The sequence below is a fragment of the Camelina sativa genome, chromosome 4, assembly GCF_030686135.1.
Source record: "Camelina sativa cultivar CO46 ecotype springtype chromosome 4, ASM3068613v1".
NCBI classification, from domain to species: Eukaryota; Viridiplantae; Streptophyta; class Magnoliopsida; order Brassicales; family Brassicaceae; genus Camelina; species Camelina sativa.
This window is the reverse complement of record NC_141883.1, coordinates 32770660-32796834: the sequence shown is the minus strand read 5'-3', so window position 1 is coordinate 32796834 and position 26175 is coordinate 32770660. Positions and strand designations below refer to the sequence as shown.

General features: G+C 37.7%; 6 protein-coding genes and 2 long non-coding RNA genes across 15 annotated transcripts; 3 read left to right on the top strand and 5 right to left on the bottom strand.

Moving 5' to 3' along the window:
- The first annotated feature begins 650 nt into the window (after window positions 1–650).
- On the top strand, window positions 651–1959 carry LOC104783286 (auxin-responsive protein IAA20). Its single transcript, XM_010508419.3, has 3 exons — window positions 651–1098; window positions 1547–1643; window positions 1763–1959. Exons 1-3 carry the CDS (start codon window positions 726–728, stop codon window positions 1815–1817), a joined length of 525 nt encoding a protein of 174 aa, XP_010506721.1. The 5' UTR covers window positions 651–725; the 3' UTR covers window positions 1818–1959.
- Window positions 1960–2306: 347 nt separating this feature from the next.
- On the bottom strand, window positions 2307–9454 carry LOC104784450 (ABC transporter B family member 4). 3 transcript variants are annotated; one of them, XM_087512154.1, is made up of 12 exons: window positions 7712–9454; window positions 6970–7321; window positions 6823–6877; window positions 6551–6726; window positions 6242–6463; window positions 5927–6165; window positions 5033–5832; window positions 4073–4944; window positions 3717–3983; window positions 3383–3646; window positions 2979–3272; window positions 2307–2889 (listed from the first exon to the last, which is right to left on the bottom strand). In XM_087512154.1, exons 2-12 carry the CDS (start codon window positions 7285–7287, stop codon window positions 2536–2538), a joined length of 3861 nt encoding a protein of 1286 aa, XP_087368280.1. In that variant the 5' UTR covers window positions 7288–7321; window positions 7712–9454; the 3' UTR covers window positions 2307–2535. The 3 variants fall into 3 exon arrangements, with proteins under 3 accessions (XP_087368280.1, XP_087368278.1, XP_087368279.1); XM_087512152.1 differs by having other exon boundaries at window positions 7590–7724; XM_087512153.1 differs by lacking the exon at window positions 7712–9454 and adding an exon at window positions 7417–7666.
- An 890-nt stretch (window positions 9455–10344) lies between these two features.
- LOC104783287 (uncharacterized) lies at window positions 10345–11534 on the bottom strand. Its single transcript, XR_767222.2, has 2 exons — window positions 11292–11534; window positions 10345–10737 (listed from the first exon to the last, which is right to left on the bottom strand). It is a non-coding gene; the product is annotated as an uncharacterized LOC104783287 (long non-coding RNA).
- A 2226-nt stretch (window positions 11535–13760) lies between these two features.
- LOC104783288 (uncharacterized) lies at window positions 13761–15855 on the top strand. 2 transcript variants are annotated; one of them, XM_010508421.3, is made up of 4 exons: window positions 13761–14239; window positions 14305–14897; window positions 15040–15555; window positions 15642–15855. In XM_010508421.3, exons 1-4 carry the CDS (start codon window positions 13966–13968, stop codon window positions 15762–15764), a joined length of 1506 nt encoding a protein of 501 aa, XP_010506723.2. In that variant the 5' UTR covers window positions 13761–13965; the 3' UTR covers window positions 15765–15855. The 2 variants fall into 2 exon arrangements, with proteins under 2 accessions (XP_010506723.2, XP_010506722.2); XM_010508420.3 differs by having other exon boundaries at window positions 13770–14239; window positions 14302–14897.
- Window positions 15856–16124: 269 nt separating this feature from the next.
- LOC104783290 (peptide chain release factor 1, mitochondrial) lies at window positions 16125–18915 on the bottom strand. Of its 5 annotated transcripts, none has more exons than XR_015597782.1 (11): window positions 18649–18901; window positions 18436–18536; window positions 18253–18351; window positions 17981–18164; window positions 17836–17884; window positions 17675–17753; window positions 17507–17577; window positions 17331–17408; window positions 17034–17192; window positions 16848–16943; window positions 16125–16766 (listed from the first exon to the last, which is right to left on the bottom strand). XR_015597782.1 is itself a non-coding variant. In XM_087512150.1 (11 exons), the coding sequence occupies exons 5-11, from the start codon at window positions 17850–17852 to the stop codon at window positions 16572–16574; spliced, it is 699 nt and encodes a 232-aa protein (XP_087368276.1). In that variant the 5' UTR covers window positions 17853–17884; window positions 17991–18164; window positions 18253–18351; window positions 18436–18536; window positions 18649–18915; the 3' UTR covers window positions 16125–16571. The 5 variants fall into 5 exon arrangements, 4 of the variants coding, with proteins under 4 accessions (XP_087368276.1, XP_019100667.1, XP_019100668.1 ...); XM_087512150.1 differs by having other exon boundaries at window positions 17507–17581; window positions 17991–18164; window positions 18649–18915; XM_019245122.2 differs by having other exon boundaries at window positions 17507–17581; window positions 18649–18900.
- On the top strand, window positions 16250–16979 carry LOC109132734 (uncharacterized). The gene is made up of 2 exons (XR_002037855.2): window positions 16250–16344; window positions 16530–16979. It is a non-coding gene; the product is annotated as an uncharacterized LOC109132734 (long non-coding RNA).
- Window positions 18916–19228: 313 nt separating the features above from the next.
- On the bottom strand, window positions 19229–21429 carry LOC104783292 (pectinesterase 4). Its single transcript, XM_010508426.2, has 2 exons — window positions 20176–21429; window positions 19229–20086 (listed from the first exon to the last, which is right to left on the bottom strand). Exons 1-2 carry the CDS (start codon window positions 21248–21250, stop codon window positions 19398–19400), a joined length of 1764 nt encoding a protein of 587 aa, XP_010506728.2. The 5' UTR covers window positions 21251–21429; the 3' UTR covers window positions 19229–19397.
- Window positions 21430–22710: 1281 nt separating this feature from the next.
- Window positions 22711–25004, bottom strand: LOC104783291 (pectinesterase 5). Its single transcript, XM_010508425.3, has 2 exons — window positions 23775–25004; window positions 22711–23669 (listed from the first exon to the last, which is right to left on the bottom strand). The coding sequence occupies exons 1-2, from the start codon at window positions 24871–24873 to the stop codon at window positions 22981–22983; spliced, it is 1788 nt and encodes a 595-aa protein (XP_010506727.2). The 5' UTR covers window positions 24874–25004; the 3' UTR covers window positions 22711–22980.
- Between the last annotated feature and the right edge of the window lie 1171 nt (window positions 25005–26175).

Genomic DNA, 26175 nt, shown 5'->3' with positions numbered 1-26175 from the left:
TACATACGTACTTATTCCATGTGATGTTCTTACCATATTTATTTATGCCCCTCTAACTAGCTACCTCTAACTTGTCTTTGTTCATGCTATTGCAAAAACAAATCTAAAAATGAGCCAAAAAAATCACCTTGTCTCATTTATGAGTAACTAGTTTACCTTTGGCTAATTAACTAAAAAATTATGAGTTTGTTATTCCTTATTTCAATTTAATATCGTACATACTTAATTACTAGAGAGTAAGAGTAATTGAATATAAAATTTATTTGACATGTAATTCAGAAACCGTTCGCTGTTTGTAATTAATTTATAGATTCAGGTTAAGCTCAAAATGTCAGTTTCAAATAATGTGTTCCTCAATTGTTTGCATTACTTTCTCACAAGTGTAATAAAAAGTAAAATAAAACATTAATTAGAGAGAAAACCCGAACCCACAAAATCATAACCAACACTTTGATCGAATCGCTATTTGACACGTGTATCTGTCTGCTACACTAACAACATCTTTAGCGGACCGGACGCTGTCTCATCATTCCACCGTCGCTTCTTTTGTATTTGTGTATGAATTTTGAACCAAATACGAAGAACATATCAAACTAAACTAGCTAAAATAATATTATAATATTCCTATCTATATAAACACACACGTACAAACCAAGCATGGCGGCTCATTCCTTACTCATTTGTCTCAACCTAACAAAAAAAGAGAGAGAGAGCTAGATAGCGATATGGGAAGAGGGAGAAGTTCGTCGTCTTCGTCGATAGAGAGTACCAGCAAGAGCAGCCCATTCGGTGGCTCGTCAAGTACTCGGAACCTAAGCACGGATCTGAGGCTCGGACTCAGCTTCGGTACATCTTCAGGGACGCAATATTTCAACGGTGGCTATGGGTACTCCGTTGCAGCTCCGGCGGCAGAGGAGGCGGAATATGCGGCGGCGGTGGAGGAGGAAGAAGAGAACGAGTGCAACAGTGTGGGGAGCTTCTACGTAAAGGTGAACATGGAGGGAGTTCCCATTGGAAGAAAGATCGATCTAATGTCTCTTAATGGCTACCACGACTTGATCAGAACCCTAGATTTCATGTTCAACGCCTCCATTCTCTGTAAGTTTCTATATATATGGAATACATAAAAGTCTTGTCTATATATATAGCTTCGAGGGATCCGCTGATAACAATTTAAAACATGTTCGTTGGCCTATCAGATCGGTTTATATATGTCTTAATTAGTAGCAAATTTCTAAACGCAAGTTTTTTTATATAAAATCAATTAGATAAATTTCCCCCGTCAGAAAAAATAATAACACAACAGAATACTTCCCCCTCCCCCCCCCCCCCCCCCCCCCCCCATTACTCTTCTTTTGTTTGAAGATTAACATCGCCCATCACTATTTCATAGGGTTTTTTGTTTGTTTGTCAAAGTTATTATCTCATAGGAGTAGGTTAGAGTTTGTGTATTGTGTTGTGTAGTGTGTAAGGTACGTGTTATAGGTGAATAGTAACTAGGAGGAAAACTGATGGCAATTTTTATTAAAATGGTACTAATGTATAGGGGCTGAAGAAGAAGAAATGTGCAGCGACAAGAGTCACGTGCTAACGTACGCGGATAAGGAAGGTGACTGGATGATGGTTGGGGACGTTCCTTGGGAGTAAGCACTCTTTAGTCCCTTTGTTAATTTAATTTAAAGTCTTTTAGATTATTTCCTTAATTAGATTGTTGTGATAACATCCTTAAAATATATATTTTTATGTCTTCTGTCTTTGTTAGGATGTTCTTGTCTACTGTGAGAAGACTGAAGATTTCAAGAGCTTACCACTACTGATATAGTAAAAAAGTCTGCCTACATACGTACTTGTGTTTAAATCGAAGGAATGCCAGTTTTTGTCTGTTGTAAATCAGTGGTGGGATATTTATTTATATTATTTTCGTTTTTCTTTTGTGATAGTACATAAATTTTGAACTCACTCTGACTATTATTCTCCTGATCCTCCTCGGTGTTACGCAAAAAGAAAAAATATCCGAGGAACAATCATCTTCCAGTGGATTTAGACCAATTTGATCATTGCATTTATATAATTAGTAGAATGGTTTTTTTTCATAATTGATAACATGTTCAGGGCCGGGGAAACAACAAATTCTCATCTGACATTTCCTATTTTGAGAAAGAGAGTCAGAGAAAGAAGATACTGATCATGTGGAGTATATCATTGTATGAAGCCAAGGTTGCGACTTGCGAAGCAATTGAAACGCAAGTCTTATCCTATTGTCTGCAGAGGCCAAGTCCCAAGCTAGATCAAGATATGTAGTCAACTAAAACAATAAGATGTTATATTGTCAAAATATAGAATTGATACATTTGGATATTCTTCTTTTGAACACCTAATCTCAAATTGTATATACATTATACATTACCAAATCATAAAAGAGCAAAAAAGTTTACTCGAGATAGAAAAAACACAACAATAACAATAAATATAACGGGGCGCAATCGACAAAAAAAAAAAAAAAAAAAAATCAAAGGGGCAAAAAGATAATTAAAGTTAAGAAGCTGCAGTGAGATGAAGCTGAACTAACGAAGCATAAACGCCGTCTTGGATATTAATCAAACTCTCGTGTTTTCCTTTCTCAACGATAACGCCGTTCTTAACGACGGCGATTACGTCAGCATTTTTAATCGTCGATAACCGGTGAGCTACCACAATTGTGGTTCGGTTTACCATAACCCGGTCAAGAGCGTCTTGGACCACTCGTTCAGACTCGGCGTCAAGAGCACTCGTCGCTTCGTCGAGTAGCAGTACCTTTGGATCCTTGACGATGGCTCTAGCAATGGCTACTCGTTGCTTCTGTCCACCTGATAATTGAATTCCTCTTTCTCCCACCATCGTATCGTAGCCCTAAAAAATTCAGTAAAATTAACCCCGGGTTATTTTGACCCGACCCGAGAACCATAAACCCTAAAGATTGAGTTTTTAATTTAATTTACCTGTTGTAGACCACTGATGAAACCATGGGCGTTTGATAATTCAGCTGAAGATACGATTTCGGATTCACTGGCGTCTCCTCCTTTGCCGTAAGCAATGTTGGCTCTGATTGTCTCGTTGAACAAGATTGGTTCTTGGCTCACAAGCCCCGTCTGTTGTCTCAACCATTTCAATCGCAGGCTCTTGATCTCTACACCGTCAAGAGTGATCTCGCCTGAATCTGGATCGTAAAACCTCTGCAACAATGCTATCACCGTTGATTTCCCGCTCCCGCTTTCTCCGACCAAAGCAACTGTCTGTAATGTGACAAAAAAGAGAACAGAGATGGGTCTCAAAATCAAAAGGTTCTGCCTTTTTTGTATTCTTCAAAGAATGATGATGATAAGTTTTTGAATTCCTTCCTAACCTTTCCGGCTCGAATGCTTAGACAAAGATCTTGGAAGATTTGAACATCTGGTCTCGCTGGGTATTTGAAACTAACATGACGAAGCTCAATGTCTCCTTTAACATTGTCCAACACTCTTCCTGACTCAACACTCGGGTCAATCTTTGATTCCCTGTCCATGATTGCGAATATCGAAGCGGCAGCTACATCTGCTTTGCTTGAATCAGGAGATAACGAACTCGATTGAGATATCGCCATTGCCGCCATTGTCAAAGCAAAGAACACCTGCATTGTCATCACAAGAATCAAGAATCAAGAATCAAGAATTCTGTTGTATGTTTGTGTTCTTATATACCCTGAAGACAGCGTCGAATGTTGTTTTGCCGTCATCGACAAGGCGAGCTCCAACGTAGAAACTGGTAGCGTAAGAAGCGAAGAGGACGAAGAAAGAGAAGCCGAAACCAATACCACTGACTATGCCTTGACGAATCCCTGTCTTCATTGGACCTTCACATTTCTTTGTGTACATTTTCATCACTTTGTCTTCTGCACAGAATGAAGCAACGGTTCTAATGCTCCCTACCGCGTCATTAGCCACTTGGCTTGCTTCCCCATACATTTTCTGCCAATGAGTTCACAGGTAAATTTAATCGAATGGATTGTATGTAGCATAGAGAGAATCATCTACTTGTGTATGTAACAAGTTTTTACCTTTGCATCTGCGCTGAAACCTGTCATGAACTTCATGTATAGAAATCCATTGAGTGCAATAAGCGGGAGCATGGCGAGGACGACGAAGGACAGTTGCCAACAAGCCAAGAAGGCAATGATCAAACCAGCCAATATAGATGAAAGATTCTGAACCGTCTGAGCCAAAGCATCCCCAACTAGACCACGGATTGTGGCTGCATCTGCTGATAGTCTTGCTCCTATGGTTCCACTAGAATTCTCTGGCTCGTCAAACCATCCAACTTCCATGTGAACCACTTTCTCAAAACACATACTTCTGATCCTCTGCACAAGTTTACATCCAGCTATCCCAAAGAAGAAGGTTTGTGCTGGGTATGCTATGATGGATGCGAAACCAAGAACCATGAATATGACTGCCCAAAAGCTTGTATCTTCTTTCAGCTTTTTAGGCGGTTGGAAAAAAGCGTCGATTACACTTGAGAGTAGTATCCCAAAAAGAGGAAGAATAACACCGTTTGCTGCTGCGGATATTGATCCGAGTATAAGTACCGGAATCTCCGGTTTGTTTAGAGCAGCTATTCTGAAGATTGAGACTTTCTTTTGTTTGGTTTTAGGTTCTGTAGTAGCCTCTTCTTGATCTTGGTCTTGAGCGTCAATTCCTGCTGGAAAGCCAAACATATTGAAAGAATGGCGGCTGCTGTTTCCTCTGGATGATCCTCCTTTGCTTAGAGAACGCCCTAGCGACGATTTTCTCAAACTAGATTGTTTGAATGATTCAATTGATGACATCTTTCTCTCATCCGATGCATTCTCATCTGATTTCTTCTCTTCTTGTAGACGAATCAGCTGAGAATAAGCTCCTTCGCTGTCCTGTAGTAGTTCCGTGTGTGAACCTGTTCAGCAAATTGGCCAAGTTCATCAAATAAAATCACATAGAGTGCATATATTTTTGAGTGTATAAAGAATGTTAATTTCAGTTACCTTTCTCTACAATCTTTCCTTGGTGAATCACAGCGATCATATCCGCGTTTCTCACCGTGCTTAACCGATGAGCAACCACAACTGTAGTCCGGTTAACCATGATTCTGTCAAGTGCTTCTTGAACCACTCTTTCAGATTCTGCATCAAGTGCACTTGTAGCTTCATCCAAAAGCAAGATTCTTGGATCTTTTAAAATCGCTCTAGCCACAGCGATTCTCTGTTTTTGTCCACCTGAAAGCTGAGTCCCGTGTTCTCCCACCATTGTATCCAAACCCTGTGGAAGCTTATCCACAAATTTAGATGCGTTTGCTAGCTCTGCAGCCGCTTTAATCTCTTCAATCGTCGCATCTTCTTTGCCGTAAGCAATGTTGTCCTTGATGCTTGCAGTGAACAAAACTGGCTCTTGACTCACAAGTCCAATCTTGCTTCTGATCCATCTTAGCTGAAACTCTTTTAAGTTAATCCCATCTATGAGAACTTCACCGGCTTGCGGATCATAAAACCTCTCAATTAGACTCACAACTGTAGATTTCCCGCTACCACTCTGTCCAACTAAAGCAACCGTTGAACCACTCGAGACAAACAGCGAAAAGCCACGGAATATTTGCTCGTCGGATCTAGCCGGATACGTAAAGTAAACATCTTTAAGCTCAATATCTCCCTTAATGTCATCCAACACTTTACCATCTGTACTATAAGAATCTATGTCAGGTTTCCTCTCAATTGTCTCAAACATCTTGTAAGCAGCAGCTTGTCCAGCTGCGAACGCGCTTAAGCAAGGCGATGCTTGACCTAACGACCTAAGGAAGAGAATAAAACAAACCTCAATATTAGGTCTCTAGAGGAGTTAAACACACACAAAAGACGCATTGTTGAAAGAGTAGATGTACTTACATGGATCCAGTTAAAACAGAGATGATGACATTGAGAACTTGTCCTCCTGTGTACCCTTTTTCTAGTATTAACTTCCCTCCATACCATACCGCTAAAGCGTAACTACAAAAGATAACAAGAAAGAGTGTTCCTAGTCCCAATCCAGTTGAACCACCTTCAATAACTCCTGCTTTATAAGCAGAGACAAGATGTTTATTGTAATTGCTTATAGCTTGTTTCTCTCCAGTAAACGAAGCAACCTGTACAAAAAAAAAAAAAAGAACCTAAGTCTCTGTGGTTTTGTTCCTTTTGGCTTCAGTAAGTAAGATTAATTACCGTTCGTATAGAACCAATTGTTTGTTCAACTACAACCGCAGCTTTAGCGTAAGCAGTTTGTCCACGAGAAGCTGTTTTAGCAATGACGATAGCAAGAAGTGCACCAGACATTACAAGAAGAGGAATTGAAGATAACATGACCAAAGTTAGAAGCCATCCTCTAATGAAAGCTATCACAAAGCCTCCCACAAACGTTGATACAAGTTGTATAGCTTTCCCCACCTGACACAAACAAAACAAGTTTGTTGAAACTTTATAATAGTAAAGACGTTTGAAACTTTATAACGACATTTTTTAAAGTAGCTACACCTTCTCTCCCATGGCATCTTGGATTAGCACAGTGTCACCGGACATTCTTCCAACGACTTCTCCTGTATTTGTATCGATGTCGAAAAAGGTGATATCTTGTCTTAAGATAGTTTTAAGATACAAACTCCTTATTCTCGCGGCTTGTCTCTCTCCCGATATCATCCAACCAGACAATTCTGAATATTCAAAGACATCAAAAACGTTTAGTTTTCTTGAAATCTTTATGCAAAAGTTTTAAAATCTTTGTTAAGATCTCCAATAAAACAACTTACGGAGAAAAGCAGCCACAAAAGTACCGATTCCAAGATATACAAACTTCAGAGCAATCTGTGAGTGAATCAAGAAACTATAGTTTAGCATGTTAAATCTTGAAAATCAAACTTAACTAAAGACAAGAAACAAACAGGAGTTTGATTTACTTTGGAGACTTTGTCGGTTGTATTAGTCTGATTCTGTCCAAAAGCATCTACAAGGTCTCCGAACAGTAAGGTCATAATAGGGAAGCCGAGACCATTTCCGATAGATCCAAGCGTCCCGAGGAGCATCAAGAGGAAATCAAAGGAATCTGCAAAAGCAAAGAGCTTGTAAAACGGCACCGTCTTGGTTTTCTCATCATGGTCTTCCTTGTTCTTCTCCTCTGTTTTCATAGCTTCTCCTTCTACTTTGCTTTCTCGTTTGGTTTCAGAAACCTCTTCTACTATATTTGAATCACCGTTTACGCCGCTCTCTGAAGCCATTAGATTTTCACCACCAGGTGCCTTATGTTCGTTCCTAAAGCATTTAAAACAGCAGAGAAGAGATATAATAAATAAGTGTATAAATCTACGAGTTGAGATGATCTTCAAGATAATAAATAGGCAACATACATGAGAGTCTCATGATCTGACAAAACAAAGACTTAAGAGAGTGAAAAGTTTCCTTTTGATTCAAGATCAGTCTTCACCAACCATGAAAACACCCTAAAGATCTGTTTTCGTATTATTATTATATCTAAATCCTTTTATTTATGTTTTCAAGAAAAGAAAAAAAATGATGAAACCTGACGCAAGATCCGTCAATTACATAAAGGCAGCACATAAGTTTCGGTGCAGACAGATTCTAGAACCATTAAGTACAGAGTTTTTTCAGTGGAAAGATAAAGCAGAGAATATAATTATGTACCTGGAAAAGGATCAAGAAGAAGCTGCAAAAGTGAGACAAAGGATTTAGCGACTTCTTGGTGTGTGGTGTGATGATCTGTCGTATAAGAAGCAGTTGAAAAATGTGCAGAGAGAGATGCTTACATATATATATTTTTTTATATATAATTTGTAAGTGAAGTTTTTGTAAAGACTCATGCGAGGTTTATATATGCTTTGTTTATTTCTTGACGAACAAGCCGTGACTTATTCAAGAAAAAGAGAAAATGTTATTTTTAATATGTGGAAATTAATAGATATTGTCTTATGTATCTAATATGATAGATTATGTGAAGCCTAAAAAACAAAATATTGTATGATTTTAATTATTTATATATATTTCAAAAAAATGCGATACGTAAGATATCTTATTCTTGTCTTAATTTTAAATTATTTTCTCTGTCCATTCTTGTCTGAAAATAATGCAAAATCAAAAAGACGAATTGATCGTATAACGACTAGTAGTCTTAGCTGTTTTCTTCAACTCTTTTTGTTTGATTTTAGCATAAAGTTTTGATACGGAAGGGCCGCATGAGTATTATAATCTCCTTCGTTTCACCTTTACTTATTAGTATTAAAAACTGATCTGTAGTAAAACTAATTTAGCTATGTTTTTAGCAGCTTCTCCATTTGTCCTAGTTCAGTTTTCTATTATTAAAAACTCGAATTATGATTATGCGTGCATGCTTTTGCGTATATAAAACTAATACTATATTAATCAGTACCAATCGCTTTAGTTGACTTTCACGTTCGCATTAGTTGTGAACAAATTGACAAGTGCAAAATCTCATTTTTTTCACTATTGTTATCATATTGTTGCGTTTTGCCAACGGATGTTATAGGCTTATAGCATATACATGCGTTTAATGCAATGTATTATTTTGAGTTAAGATCTAACTCACATAAATAAATGTAGATGCCACTAGTACTATTCTAACATAATTGCAGTACGAGTAATACCATCATCCTAGGTTGGAACCACGTGAAGGCAGATTTATACTTTACGACTTAGGAGCAAGAAAACATTAATAGTCGATCGAGAGGAAATAAAGAAAGTCAAAACATGAGAACAAAAAAAAAGAGGACCTTTCTTTGTATTTTCCAGGAAGTCAAAGAAGAAGAAGAATGGTATCGCATTACTTCTCCTGCGCGCATTTTCAGAATCAATGAATCTATATCTAAGAAAAGTCTAACCACTATAACTATCCTGACGTCATTCCTGACATATTTGATTTTTCTATCTACTACTATATATACTATCATCTACCCACGTATACATTATTAATACATATATCAAATACTTTTCTAGTAAGAATTATTACTACTTAGGGAATACGGTTATCAATATTACTTTTCTAAGAAAGACAAAAAATAACTACTACTTGCAATATTATTCCAAACATTGATGCAACAATGACTACACCATTTATACTATCGTGTTAGGCGCTAATCAGCTTTTTAAAAACAAATTTATGTACTTGCTTTATGGAAAAATTGATTTAAAAAGTTTTTTTTTTATCTATGTTTTTTTTTTCTTTTTTCTGCCGATGTCCATCTATGCTATTTTTTTGTGTGTGTAAATTGTCTAATCAAATAAATGAAATCAACTTTTAAGCAGTTTTAGAATTAATTAAAAATACAAAAAACAAAACAAATTAACAAGCAAGGAAAAAGAAGATTTTAGGGAAAAAAAAAAGTGTTTGACGTAAACATGTTTGATTAGGCGTTGACATATCTGAGTGTGCTAGAGCTTCTCCGTCAAGATGTCAGATATTGCCGTCAGTTTACTCATAGACGTTTTCCGGCGCATTTCCAACGCCAATCGGCTCGATAGGCTCATTGGCAGCCCCAAGAAACGGAAACGGAAAACTAGAAAACTATCTGTTCCTTACCTACATGGACGTTCTTTCTGCTCTGGGGAAGCAAGGGGAAACAAGGAGCGATCGTCAACGTCGCTCGTGGGGCTAAGCTAAATCGATGAGGAAATGGTGAGATGCTTGAGAGAAGGTGAGATTGGTGGTGCTGGTTTGGATGTGGATGTTTTTGAAGATGTGCCTAAGGTTTTCCCTAAGGAGCTTTTTGAATTGGACTGTTTGTTTTTGAACAACTTGAGAAAGTTTTGGTTGGGAACATTGAAGTCCAACAAATCTCTTTTAACTCCTATTCTTTGATGTCTTTGATCGGTTTGCTTCAAGACTAGCGAGTTTTCCTTTTGATCGATCGGTTTGCCATTTTGTTTTTTCAAGACTTCGAGACGCTTACGTTTTGTCTTGAGTTTTTTTTTTGGGTGTTTCGACGAAACATTAATCTGTGTGTTCGACAGTTTCGTAACATATCTTGACATTGTTTCGACTAGCGATGTTCGGACTTTGACTATTTACGTTATTTTCTTTCAGTTTCATGTTTTTCGACCTTGTTTGGGAATTAGTTTCGACTAGCGATTGGCGTGTTTCCAACGCTTTTAGACTTTGCGATTTTTTTTGTTTGCTTTTTGTGTTTTGTCTAGCGATTGTTTCTTTCATTTTTGTCCCTCGTTCCACTTATTTGCCTCACGTTCTACGCTCACATTCACGCGCCTATTCAAACATCTATGCCTAACATTCATCTATAATACCATTCACACCTTAACATTCTCATCTATACGATTCGCATATGCCTAACATTCATCTATACCATTCACATCCTAACATTTATCTATACCATTCACACCCTAGCATTCATCCATACCATTCACATCCTGACATTCATCTATACCATTCACACCCTAACATTCATCTATACAATTCGCATATGCCTAACATTCATCTCTACCATTCACACCCTATACATCTATGCCTAGCATTCATCTATACATTGCACACACACTGCATAGTATCTTTATCAGGAAAGAAAAAAAAATACAAATATTGCTGCACGCACAGTCTAGTCAATTTCCAACAAAGTCTGGCAAAGCTTGATGGAAAAACGCCACACAGTCCCAAGGCATTCTTGTTCTCCTTCTTCAACCCTCTGCAAAATTAATTAAACCCAAAATCAATCTTCATTACAATCGGTTTTTTCCAACATGCATATTTAACACAAATATCTAAAACATTTTAATAGGCAACATCTCCTTTCTTTGTATTTCATAAAAAATAATAACCTCATTCTATATATCTTCCTAGACAGAACATATATAAATATATCTAACTAGAATTTTCAGTTTATGAGGCAGATCATATGGCTAAAAATTCGACATGCATATTTAACACAAATATCTAAAGCATTTTAAAAGGCAACATCCCCTTTCTTTGTTTTTCATAAAAAATAATAACCTCATTCTATATTTTCCTAGACAGAACATATATAAATGTATCTAACTATAATTTTCAGTTTATAAGACAGATAATATGGCTATAGATTAAGTTTACTGTCCACATCGTTAAAGTTAAGCCAGCAATATACATACAAAATGGATTAAAAACAGAGCCTTTAAATTTTACGATCAACTCCATACATACAAGATGATTTAAAGATGAAGAACGGTTAAACAAGCTAGAGGAATTAAGACGAGAGTATTTTACCTTGTAGAAGATGAAGCTTTATGCTTGTTTCTCTCGGCTAGAAATATAAATAGTGAGGACTCCAACAGTCCCAAAGCATTTTTGATCTTAGATAGATTGAGTAAGGACTCCAACAGCGTGGAAGAAGAGAACTAAAGAGATGAAAACAGATTGTAGTACTCGACATTTGTAAGAAAATGAAACCAAGTATAAAAGGAGGATTCAGATTTCTGACCCAAGAAAGGAGAAGGAGTATTTATAGAGACTAGAGAGAGAGTCATTATCTGAAGTTCTGTAATAAAAAATATTAGATTGCAACGGTAAACAATGTTAACGTTTCACACTTTCACAACGTTCATATTTTACTACTTTTGTTAATAAAAAAATATTAGATTCCAACGGTAACACATTCACAACGTTAATAACTTCATATTTTACTACTTCAAAAGTTAAATCAAACCGAACGTTGGAAAATATGGGGAAGCGTAAACCGCATTATTCATTCAACTTTTCTCTGTTTGCTTTTCTTTTATTTTTGTACTATAATCCAAGTATATTATATATTTATTCTTAAGAATATTCTTGATGATTAGTGGTTTTTGGAATATTTTCAAAAAAATAATTAGATTCAAACGGTAAGATTTGTTACCGTTTTCACAACGTTCGTATTTTTCTACTCTGAAGTCAAATCAAACCGAACGTTGGAACATTAATCTAACATTTTAATGGTAAACAAGCCAGAGAAATTAAACATTTTTCTACTCTATTCATTCAATTCTTTTCTTTTTGCTTTATTAAAACCTTTGTATATAATCCAAGTATATTATATCTTTTATTCTTAAGAATATTTTAAATTCATCGAGGATTTATTCCTTTTATCATCATTTTTTTCTTAGTTTTTTCTTTTCTTTCTCTAGTCTTGATGATTAGTGGTTTTGGAATATGTTCAAAAAAAAAAAGATTTATCCTTTATTTATGTAGTTTTACAAGCGAGAGTATAGTCAAGGTTTAAACACACCAACCTTTACAAATGGACAAATTAAAAAAACATTATCCTTCCATATTATTTATATTTAGTTTAAGAAATCTATTAGGTGACACTAATTGAATTCACTAATTCACTTGATTGGGTCTTTATCACACACAGTTCAACAAGAAATTTGACTTTTTTTAATCCGGAGGAAAATTTTTTTGAAAGGTGTTCGATTCCCACTAAATCTTTTGGAGAATCGGGTTACGTGTCAAATAGGCCTAAATTCCCGGCGTTACGTAAATTATTAATCAAATACACACCTAGCTAGCTATAAATCCTTATTCCTTTTTACGTACAGTACAATGTTTGAAACTATAAAAATCAATCTTGACCCGCCCCGGAAACCCGAATCTATGGATCTTGTTGAATTTGGAAACGGACCCAACCAACAAACTTTTTATCTGCTGACTAAAGCCATTATTAGCCCATGGGTGATGGGCCTAGTGACATAAAAGAATGCAAAGATGCGACGCAAACTTTTAAACCCATCTTTGAACTGAAAGGAGAAAGTTCGAAACTTTTATTCTGTTAGAGCAATCTCATTGCACATAAAAAAAAAGTTTTAATCATAATTTTTATGAGACACAGGTCTCTGCCGAGACCCTTTTAGTTCACAGAGACCCGACATGTGTCATTATTTTATTGGTTAAGTTTTTTTTTTTTTTTTTTTTTTTCATTTTCTTCTCACTCTCTTTCGACAAAATCAAATGGATGAAACGCAAAATCAAAACGATCGAGATCGGTTGTCTCGTCGTTTCCAGAAACAAAACATTTGGATCCATCTCTTCTCAAAACCCTTGAAAAATTTATTGGATTTTGGTTGATTTCGTGGCTCCAATTCTACGTTTTGATGAATCATCGAACGGAGATTAAAAAGGAGTGAGGATGGAAGAAGGATCTTTGTGTTTCTTTTCTTCTAGCTCATCTTCTTGTGCTCGAGTTGATGGCAAAGAGTACACAACCGTTCAATTTCCTATTCCATTTTGCAAATACCAAATGAGACACCCAAGGATGACTAATGGGAGGACAAAAATAAAAAACAGGGGTGTGAAAAGATTTGTATTATTTTTAGTATTATTAAAAAGTAAAGACACCCAACTGAGGATGTGTAATGTGTTTGCTCTTAAGGTCTCTAGAGTGCATGGTTGCAAAGCAATGAGCAATGGTATTATGATTGTATTCACAAATCAAAACACAGGTTATTTCCGGTTCAATCTTAATTAGGATTTATAGTCCTAATTAAGTTTAGTTAAGTATAAACTGTATAATTGATATACGTGTATCTAAACATTTTAGGTCTTTAGTTATGCTTAAGGTCTTGATGGATTTGAATCACAGGATTCGGTTTCACCTGGTTTTAAAATAATCACTTCACTTTGAACTCAATGCATCATATTATTAGAATGTATTTTGATCAAAACATTTAAATCATTAAATGCATTGCTTTGATCTGGATCGAAAAGAGCAAGTCATGGTTTACTCCCTCATTACTCGCCACTAAGATAACAAAGAAGACTAACAGCTTCTTTGACTTTCTGGAAGCATTCATTACAGATTGAATCATTCACCAACTACCACTACAGTCCACTCAAACAAAAGCTTTTATATAGATCAACAAAAACACTGAGGAAAACTAAATGCAGAAGCAGACGAAAAAAGCAAATGAAGCAATTAGCTCTAATCCTGTCCGTGATAAACTTGCTTCTCCTGGTTCATGGGAACGAGGGATCAGCGGTTGGGGATCCCGGGATGAAGAGAGATGGTCTCAGAGTGGCGTTTGAAGCTTGGAACTTCTGCAATGAGGTTGGCTTGGAAGCTCCTCACATGGGTAGTCCTCGAGCCGCTGATTGCTTCGATGTCTCCTCTAAATGCGGCAAAGCACACATTACATTGAATCATTCACCACACATAACAGACCAATCAAACAACACAGCAAGTAAGCTTCTTCCTCTTCTTTTTCTTCTTCTCCCTCCTCTGTTTTTAAACTATAATTTCTAGCAGGTGGATATTCCTTGGCGCACAAGGTATCTCACTCGGATAACGAGCTAGGGGTCGGAAAGCCTAAACCAGGAATCATATCAGATGCAGCGTTGCATAACCCTGACCTTTACGCGGTCGAGAAGGAACTCTACCTAGGCTCTCTCTGTCAAGTCGCAGACAAACCAAACCCATGGAGTTTCTGGATGGTAATGCTCAAAAACGGAAACTACGACACCAAATCTGGTCTCTGTCCTCAAAACGGCAAAAAGATCCCACCTTTCAGTCAACCCGGATTATTCCCCTGTTTCGGAAGCGGTTGTATGAACCAACCGACGCTGAACCACGGAAAGACCGAGCTTCTGAGAGATGGTCAGACCATGAAGGGATGGTTCAATGGTACGTACGAGCTGGAGGCAAATTTGGGAAAGGAGTTGGATGGGATAAGTTATTACGAGGTTGTGTGGGAGAAGAGAGTTGGTGTTGGTGGTTGGCTCTTTAAACACAAGCTTAAAACTTCAGCTAAGTACCCATGGCTTATGCTTTACCTCAGAGCTGATGCCACTAAAGGATTCTCTGGTGGGTACCATTATGACACTAGAGGAATGCTCAAAACAGTAAGTAACACTAACCTTTAAACCTTTTTGTAAAGTTCCTTTTTCTTGTCTAGAAATAATCTCTAATCTAACAACAAAAAGGATTATGTGCAATTAGTATTCACGTTTTGGTGATGAAATAGTGATACATGTTTTGGTATAGCTTCCGGAGTCACCAAACTTCAAAGTGAGACTAACACTAAATATAAAACAAGGAGGAGGACCAAAGAGTCAGTTCTACCTTGTTGACATCGGAAGCTGCTGGAAAAACAACGGCCAGCCCTGCGACGGTGACGTAACCACCGACGTAACTCGTTACTCAGAGATGATTATAAACCCCGAAACTGCACTCTGGTGCAACCCCAAGACTCTACACAACTATCCACCGTACCACACGTTTCGAAACGGCACCAGAGTCCACCGCACAGACCACCAGAGTTTCCCTTACGAGGCTTACCATGTTTACTGTGCGCCAGGAAACGCGGAGCATCTCGAGCTTCCGGTGGGGACTTGTGATGCTTATAGTAACCCACAAGCTCAGGAGATTGTACAGCTTTTGCCTCACCCGGTTTGGGGTGAATATGGGTATCCGACCCGGTTGGGTGATGGTTGGGTGGGTGACCCGAGAACTTGGGAGCTTGATGTTGGTGGCTTGTCCAGTAGGCTTTACTTCTACCAGGTGATTGAACCGGTTGGTTTTATTTTTTATTTTGGTTGAAACTTTTGAGATTTCCGGTTTGGGTTTTGATATGGTTATGTTTGTAGGATCCCGGTACGACTCCGGCGAGGAGGATTTGGACATCGGTGGATGTTGGTACCGAGATTTATAAAGAAGATGAAGCAGTTGCAGAATGGGATCTCTCTGATTTCGATGTTCTTATTACTTGATTTAAAAATCAATTCTATACTATATAATATCAGCGGATTCATAACCAAGTTTATTCATTTTGTTATAAATTTTAAAACTATTCAACCAAAACTCAACCAATCCAAAGTTTATTTTCAAATTAAACAAATCAGAATGATTCCGATGTATAGAGAGGCTGTGTAGTACCAGTACTTGAAAGCGTACTATTTTAAAACATCAACCAACGATAATGTAGTAATGTACTTGCGATGTGCTTTGGGTCCTACCACGTGGCAGCTTAATTATATCTCTACCTTACGATTTTACCAATAAAACACAGTCGTACAAAGTGGAACCCTCCAGATAAGTCAGAGGGTTACCAATAGCAAAGGGATTAATAATGGTTGTACTCTGCTTTAGCCACAGATTGATCGCAGTACAAGACTTCGCAAAACAAGGGAGTACAAATCTTTTCTGGTGAATTCTTGTGTAGTACATCACAAAAGGCGTACAGCAACACGATTTCCATAATCTATTTAAACCTAAGAAATGAACACAAACTCAAAAACAAAGTCAAGGATCCTGGCCAATTTCTAAGGATCAAAGAGGAAGACAAACTTGGTAAATGAGATAGACAGGGAACAAGCAGAGCATGGATTGAGTTTACTAAAACACTAAACGACTGTGTTTTGTCTCTTCCCATGCACTGCCTCTTCCCTGGCTCTCTTTTTCTCTCTTTTTCTTTCTCTCCTTTAAATTTCCCAGTTTTCAATGGATTTTATTACTACTGCTAACTATTGTCGCAGCTGATGACAAGCTATAAAGGGTTTGGTCTACCTTTGTGTCAGTCATGAAGTGGAGCTGAATGAAGCAATTGCGTCCATTTCTTGGCGTAAGAGAAGGGCATCAATGAACATGTCCAGGTTCTCTCCCTGCATCATATCTTCAATGGCATGGTGAGTGATTCCCACACGGTGATCCGTCACTCGCCCTTGTGGAAAATTGTATGTACGAATCCTTCCAGATCGATCTCCACTGCCAATCTATCAATGAGATTACGCATCTATCAGCTGATGTACGGTTGACTGAAAACATAATAAAAAGATTGTTTATTTCACATGTACCTGTTCCGACCGTAGCTTTGATCTACTGCTCTGTATTCTTAATCTTTCAATTTCATAGAGCCTTGCACAGAGCACTTTTAGTGCTTTGGCTCTGTTCTGTTACAAAGAAATGAAAATGTTCAGTACCATGTATCAATTTGAGGGAGTGAAACTAGTGAGGGGTAGTGCGTAAGATGAATGTCCTACCATATGTTGTGATCTTTCATCTTGGATTGAGACCATCATCCCCGTTGGAAGATGGATTATTCGGACTGCGCTGTTTGTTGTGTTGGCGTGTTGACCACCGCAGCCACCAGACCTGTAAGTATCAATCCTCAAATCTTCATTCCTTAGCTGAACATCTACCTGTAAGTAGCCACCGGTAAGACAGATGATCAAAGAGTATGTAAGTTTGTAACTCGTAATATCAATCGATAATTAAAAGAAAACGTAAGTAAGTTTTGTAATATGTTGTCAAAACAAAGATTGGAGACACTTTGGTACCTCATCAGCCTGGGGAAGGATGGCAACAGATATAGCGCTGGTGTGAATTCGTCCAGATTTCTCTGTGATAGGAATACGCTGTGGAAAGAAGTTGTAAGTGTGAATAACTAGAGAACATTATGTGAATATGTATGAAGAGTCAAGGAAAATCAGAATGTTAGTCATACATAACATACCTGAACCCTGTGAATACCACTCTCGAACTTAAGTTTTCCGTAGACACTGGCTCCACATATTGCAGCACTGGCTTCCTAGCAATTACATTCAAGATCTTAGCTGCACTAGAACAGAGCAAGAAGAGTAAACTACTAATAATCATAGAAGAACAAAAAAAACATACTTACTTTATATCCTTTCATATCCGACTCAGTGATATCTACAATATCAAACTTCCAACCTTTCTTCTGTGAATACCTTTCGTACCTATCAATATTCCAAAGAATTTAAGTTCAAATACAAAGAAGGATACGAGCTTCTACCTACAACACTATATGAATGAACTTACATTCTGAATATGTCCATAGCAAACAAAGAAGCCTCTTCTCCACCAGTACCTAACCAAAATATTCAGTTGGTTTGTCAAAATGGAAAACCTACAGACAGCTTTTTGAAGCGAGTGGTGTACAAGAAGCATTAGTTCATAAGTGTACCTGCTCTCACCTCCAAAATGCAATCCCTCTCATCAGCTTCATCTTTAGGAAGCAAAGACTTGAGCAATAAAGTTTGAAGTCTTTTTTCTTCTTCCATCGCCTCATCTAATTCACTTACAGCCATATCAAGCATATCCTTATCATCCGAGCTTTCCGACACCAGGGATCTCAGTCCATCAATCTCCTGCCAAAAGAAGTTAAAAAAAAACTAATCAATCAATGATGATTCATGGGAACAGATAAGAGACTGTAATGCAACAAAAAGTCACTACCTTTTGTTTGGCCCTCAAATCAGTGATCAGCTCCATTGAATCTCTAAGCTTCCGAAGCTCCTTATTAGCTCTTGAAAACTCTTCTGGTGAATACTCAGGCTGTCTTCAAACAACAGAGAACACAGTTATGTCAAGAATCAATATCTCTTTAATACAAACCATGATGAGCTTAAATTGGATTACCTGGTTGATAAGCTTCTGAAGAAAAGCATTTCGGTGTTCTATGGCTGATAACCTCTGATCCATTATCTTAATAAGATCTGGAGACAACTGAGGTTCCGTTTCTGCAGTCATTGATCCCAAATTTAATCAACAATAAACTCGAATTTCAGTGCAGTTGGTTCATCAGAAAAAAAAAATGGAGATTTGATTCCAACATTGAAGAAACAAACGTACCGGTGGTGTAAAGACGAACCATCTTGGACGAGAGTGTGCTTCGACGATCGTTTAAATGGGGACCTCTCGAGCAAGATCTAACCAGATTACTCAAGAAGTAAGCCCGAATCAACCTCCTCATTGTTTTGTTTTTTTAAATCTTTCGATCTGTTTGGATGATTGGCAGAACGAACGGTGGAGATGCAAGTACTTTTGCCGCCCCGGAGCTCGTGACGGCGGTTTCTCTCGTCGCCGTCGAGAAAAGATAAAAAACTCTCAGGAAAGGACGAGGGTTTTGGTATTTTCGCAGTTCCAAATCTTAACAAGGTTATTTTAGTCATTTCATCCCGTCCAAATATACATATTAGGAATTTTTTATTTAACGTCGCTAAAAATAGTAGCTGAATTGCATAATTTGACAAAACAAAACTTCAACATAGCGGATTAATTAATTGCATATAATTTTAATACATTATTGAACTCACGACAACATAAGATAAATTTTAGATGACATATATAGATTTTTAAAAGATTATTCAACATAGCGGATTAATTAATTTCGTATTCCAAAAAAAATAATAATAATAATCAATGAATATAATTTAAAGAAAAAAAATTTCCACATTTTTCATACATGAGACAAACAAAAAACAAATGTTATACAACTTCATTTACCCACACATATTATATAATCCTATATAATATGTTATATTTTCACTTTTACATGAACACATACTACTTTTTAAATATATTAATAATTCATAAACGCTTTATATTCCAAGCGTGACAGGAATATTAGCTTCTTGAATCCAGTTAATCGGACCTAACCAGTTAACAACAGAGAAGCCATTGACTTCACCTGCAGACCTAGCGATCTTAGCCCAATTAACTCTTCTGTTAGTGTTAGCTCCTGGTCCACGATTGTTGTACTCAATGTACTTACATGTCGTGTGGTAACTTTCCCCATCCCAAATCCTCCAACCTTCTGGTCTAATCAAATCTCCCATCTCGGTGTTGACAATCACGGTGGTCGAGAATTTCTTCCACGGTCTTCCCAAATATGACGCCACGGTGAATCTCTCTGGCGTTAGTTTCCTGTCGGGAACGATGCGGCAGTTTTGGAGGACGATACCGATTTTCACCGCAAAGCCTATTTCATTTCCATCAGCTGTGACCGTGTTGTATTGTCCCTTGCTTCCTTTACGGACAACAATGAGTGAATTTTGGACCACAGTTGCGGATTTGCCGAACATGAAGTCGACTGTGCCTGAGATGACACAGTTTCTGTAGAACTGACGACCGTTGTTCACGTAAAAGGTGTCTTGGTAACCGTCGAACCTGCAGTTGAAGATCACGGCACGGTCTCCGTTCACTCTAATAGCCGCGGCTTGGTGTCCCATGGGACCGGCGGTGTTCTTGAATCCCATCCATTTCGCCATGAATCCTTCCGATTCAACCTCTACATGATAATATACATAGAAAACATGAATTATGTAGGGAAAATTATCATTAGCCTATCTAGTGAATTAGGGTGTTGGTGAGACTTACGAACTGTGGCACTAAGGGATGTGGTGGTTCCAGGGCTGAGACCAGCACTTCTGTTGTAAGTAATGACAGTCTTTCTTGCACCATCTCCGAACATGAAGATGTTGTTCTTCTTCTTAGGAATGATTACTTGCTCTCTGTAGACACCCGCCTTTATGTGGATGATGCATCTGCCTAGGTTCTTCTCAGGGCAAGCATTAACGGCTGCTTGAACCGTATTAAACTGTCCGCTTCCGTCCTTAGCTACCACAAAGGTCGCTCTGATCCTACCAGTACCGCCACCTCTACGGCCACGTCCAGCCCTAGCCATGAGCTTCCTGTCAGCACCTGAAACCCATGTTGGGATTCCGGTCTGGTCCATGTCTTCAAGAAGACGGCGAGCAGGACCATCTGGGTCGGCCACAGGAGATTCATCAGCAACAGGAGGGGCTCCTTTGTTGACGGGAGTTGTTCCTGTTGCGTTCTTGAATTCGTCAACCTTGTTATTAATCTTGGCCATAGCGCTAACGACAGTGTGAAAGATGTCAATAGCGTTTCTAGTGAGAATCTTGGAGTCTAAAATGCCCTCTTCAATAGTCTTTCTTAAATCGTCTTCTGCGATATCGTCAAGACAATCAGTTTGATAATTGTAAACACCGGTTAACCATTGTTTAAGTTGGTCAAATTTGCTCCCGATCTGGTTAAGATCTTCACCCATTTCCTCAATAATGGTGGCGAGATCCTCAAGAGCGTACATGAAAACTCTCTTGCAGTATTCAAGAACAGCTTTGTTGTTTGGCGAGATGCTCGAACCCATGTTTCCTTCGGTTTTATCCGTGAAGTTAGACGATTTGGTAATTGCGTCTTTTGTAGCGAGCATGAATGCCCTGATCAGTTTGTTTGGGTCTTCGCTCTTGACCGGCTCGAGAGTTTTGACACATGAGGCTTTGTCGGAAGTCGACTGGCAAATTCCTTGCACCGCTTTCATTTGTGGAGATAGATTAGTATCACCATTTTTGTTTATGAAGGCAACGACTCCAATGGCTACTCCAACTATTAAGAGGATGGAGGCCACCGAGACAACAACTTTTCCGATCATTTTTTTTTAAAAATTTTTTGTTTATTTTTTTTCTCCCTCCGGTTTTATTAAAGGTTAATTGGAGAGGGAGGGGCTTTATTAGATAAAAGCCAAGTTGTTGAATGACTTTTGCCAGTAGATATTGCAATGGATTATAGAGGTTTATATCGAAGCTTTTTGGTTTCTAAAATTAGGGACGTGCATGGATTTTGCATGGTGAGGGATATATGTGGGGTTGACGAATGGCTAAGAATATTTGGTCAAAAAGGCTTAAAATAACGGACGACAGAGAGTTTTGGTAAATTTGCAGTTCCAAATCCTAATAAGTAATTTCGTCAATTCAGTCTTACGTCTATAATTATGGGTATTTGGGATTAACTTTCCTAAATAGTCGTTAATATAAACTTAGTCAAATGGTATGGTCTAAAATCCGCTTAATTTTTACTACAAATTTATTATCTAAAAATTTCAGATAATTAATTAATATAAATAACAAACAAAAATAAATAAAATTTGTTAAACTTTTTATTTAACATTGAATCTGTTAAATGAAAATATCCAATATCTAAGTTAATTTTTCACATCATATTAAAATTTTAAAATTCTAAAGAAATTGGACACTAAATAAATCAACTTTCAAACAAACAAAAAATGAACAATTTTTTTTTTAAAAAGAAATTCCATGCGGGAAAAGAAAATCAATATTTTAGGATTGTATAAATAGAAGAGAACAATAAAATGAGATGCAAATATTTGAGGTTCGTAGGTAGGTGACCTAAGGACTAAGGTAGATGGGTAATATATATATTACGAGGTTTAATGATGTGTAGATTATATCAGTTATAATCGCTTGACAAATCTCCTTCTCCGCTTCGAAAATGGTATCTGAAGCTAATCGAGATGTCTTCTAGAGCTTGTTGATCTGAATCATCATCACTGTTTTATAAATATGAAATTTTATTGTGGAACTCGTGAGCTTATTTCAAAAATAGAGGGATTGGATAAAATTATCAACTAGCCGTTAGAATTAGCCGTTGGAAAAGATGATTAGTATCTTTGAGAATATGTAAATAGCATTGAGTTAACAAGAAAAGAAACTGATCGCATTTAATTAGTCTGGTAATTTATGTCTCCAAAGAGATTGTGTGTAATCTTTTTGCTGATTAATTTCAGCAATTACTATTAGAATTTGGTGCTGGAGAGCTTATCTCACTTCATACATTGTGAACTAGGACTCAGTTATTTTTCGGTTGCATGAGTGATTTGTCCTGTTTGCAGAGCAATGGCAAAGCCAATCTTCGTTTAACAACAAATCTAACCAAGGTGGATGAGAAAGTCAAGATCTTTTCCTCGTTAGAAATTGACTGATGGTGGTAATTTTTATAATTGGAATTTCGGATAAAGCAAGTCAGATTGTTTGTATATGCATGTCCATAAATTTTGATAAATTTTAGAATTGACAACAGTATAAAATGACACAATTTAGACAAAACTATATATTTAAAAAGTTTATTAAACATAGATACAACACAGCGGACAAGTTTTCATCTTCCAAAAACATAAAAATTAAAATTAAAATCAAACAACATAATTTTTTTCTTTCTCATCTTTCATACGTGAGACAAACAAAAAGCAAATCTTACAACTTCATCTCCCCGCGCATGCATATTATTCCTATCGAAAACGACGTTGTACTTTCACCTTTTACATGAGCACGTACTACTTTTTTTTTTTTTTTTTTTTAATTTGATTTATAATCCAAGCGTGACAGGAACATTGGCCTCTTGAATCCAGTTAATCGGGCCTAACCAGTTAGCAACAGTGAAGTCATTGACCTCACCTGCAGACCTGGCGATCTTAACCCAATCGACTCTTCTGTTAGTGATAGCTCCTGGTCCACGGTTGTTGTACTCAACGTACCTGCATGACTTGTGGAAATTCTCCCCATCCCAGATCTTCCAACCTTCTGGTCTAATCAAGTCTCCCATCTCAGTGTTCATAATCACGGTGGTCGAGTATTGCTTCCACGGCCTTCCCAAGTATGACGCCACGGTTAATCTCTCCGCCGCTAGTTTTTTGTCGGGAACGATGCGACAGTTTTGGAGGACGATACCGATTTTCATCGCTAAACCCTTTTCGTTTCCGTCGGCTGTGACTGTGTTGAATTGTCCCTTGTTTCCTTTACGGACAACAATGAGTGAGTTTTGGATCACAGTTGCGGATTTGCCGAAGATGAAGTCGACTGTTCCTGAGACGACAATATTTCTGTAGAACTGACGACCGTTGTTCACGTACAAGGTGTCTTGGTAACCATCGAACCTACAGTTGAAGATAACAGCACGGTCTCCGTTCACTCTGATAGCCACAGCTTGGTGTCCCATGGGACCAGCGGTGTTCTTGAATCCGATCCATTTTGCCATGAATCCTTCTGATTCAACCTCTGCACAATAAAATATATATAACATGAGTTATATTTATACAAATACTTGTATAACCTTTTTTTTGGTATTAATGGACTAGTGGATTAGGGTTTCGTTAGACTTACGAACTGTGCCACTAAGGGAAGTGGTGGTTCCAGGGCTGAGTTTGACACTTCTGTTGTAAGTAATGACGGTCTTTCTTGCACCATCTCCAAACATGAAGATGTTGTTCTTCTTCTTAGGGATGATTACTTGCTCTTTGTAGATACCAGCCTTGATGTGGATGATGCATCGGCCTGGGTTCTTCTCAGGACAAGCATTAACGGCTTGTTGAACCGTCTTAAACTGTCCACTTCCGTCCTTAGCCACCACAAAGGTCGCTCTGATCCTAGCAGCGCCGCCGTCACCGCCACGTCCAGCCTTAGCCATGAGCTTCCTGTCAGCACCCGAAACCCATGTTGGGGTTCCGGTCTGGTCCATGTCTTCAAGAAGACGACGAGCAGGACCATCTGGGTCGGCCACGGGAGATTCATCATCAACAGGAGGGGCTCCTTTGTTGGCGGGAGCTGCTCCTTTGTCGGAAGGAGTGAAGATTCCACCTGTAAAGTTCTTGAATTCGTCAACCTTGATGTTAAGCTTGGCCATGGCGCTAACGACAGTGTGGAAGATGTCAATAGCGTTGCTAGTGAGAATCTTGGAGCTTGCAATTCCCTCTCCAATAGTCTTTCTTAAATCGTCTTCTTCGATATCGTCAAGACAATCGGTTTGGTAATTGTAAACACCGGTTAACCATTGTTTAAGCTGATCAATTTTGCTCCCGATCTGGTTAAGATCTTCGCCCATTTCCTCAACAATGGTAGAGAGATCCTCAAGAGCGTACATGAAAACTCTCTTGCAGTACTCAAGAACAGCTTTGTTGTTTGGCGAGATGCTCGAGCCCATGTTTCCTTCGGTTTTACCCGTGAAGTTAGACGATTTGGTTATTGCGTCTTGTGTAGCGAGCATGAAGGCCTTGATCAGTTTGTTTGGGTCATCGCTCTTAACCGGCTCGAGAGTTTTGACACATGAGGCTTTGTCGGAAGTCGACTGGCAAATTCCTTGAACAGCTTTCATTTGTGGAGACAGATTAGTATCACCATTTTTGTTTATGTAGGCAACGACTCCTATGGCTACTCCAACTATTAAGAGGATGGAGGCCACGGAGACAACAACTTTTCCAATCATTTTTTTAGTTTTTTTCTATATTTTAGTTTTTTTTTGTTTTTCTCCCTCCGGTTTTATTTAAAGGTTAATCGGAGAGGAGGGGCTTTATTAGATAAAAGCCAAGTTGTTGAATGACTTGGGCCAGTAGATATTGTGATGGATTCTAGAGGTTTTTATAGAAGCTTTTTGGTTTCTAAAATTAGGGACGTGCATGAATTTTGCATGGTGGTGAAGGAGAGTTGTACGGTCGACGAATGGCTGACAATATTTGGTCAGAAAAGCTTTAATTAACTTCAACTAATTTTTGTTGTAATTGCTTAATTGTGAGGATTAAAATTGTTCACCGCAGTGTAAATTTGGCGTACGTCCCCTGTTTAGAAGGTGTGGTGTATTGACACAAAATAAACTAAAAAGATATATAATCATTAATTTCCGTTTTAAAAATAATGAAGAGAGATATATAACTTAATCGGTATTTGATCGGTATTCATGAATGGAAAATTTTTGATATAGAGCAAATGGCGACTTTGGCAAATATTAAAAAAATTCTCGGGTCCAATTTTTTCAAAAAAAAAAATTTATTAAAGGTTTTTAGGTTTTTTAAAATTTTGACAGAGATCCCATATTAGTTTAAAACGGGGCTGGTTGTGGACTGTGGTGATCATCGGTCTTAAACCGAAAAATCGACTGACCCAGGTCAGACCAACCAAACAAAATTTATGGGATTTTTAAAATTAAAATCAAATTACATAAAATCCTTGTAAACTTAGTTAGGAAACAGCCTGATTACACTACATATCAGTTAAGTATATATGCTCTTTTCAATTCCATTTGATTGATTAAGTACTAGCTAGTCTGCAGTATAAAATATGAATAGACCACACATATACTTCAACTAATTAAATTATAAATATTCAGAACCTTCTTCAAAACTTACTGTTATAAAATGAGCTCTAGTACTATAGTTAAACCATACCAATTCAGTTTGTCAGTTTATACTTAGACCACGTATGCACCCAAAAAACCACCATCTCGTAACGTGCTGACTACATATTTTGCATACTAAACAAAAAACAATAGAAAGAGTATATATACTACAAAGAAATCATAAAAAAAGATTATTGTATCAACAAACGTATATATAATTAGCGCGGAAATGTTATCCAACTTCGCCTGAGGAAGATGTTTGTATGCTAAACTCAAAATGAAACTAATTAGCAACAGTTAACAAATTTTGTTGTCACTGAATAATGCGGGCCGGGAATCAATTTTTTCATGCCTTGTTTTTTTTCCTTAAAGATATATCATATATGTAGCCATTTC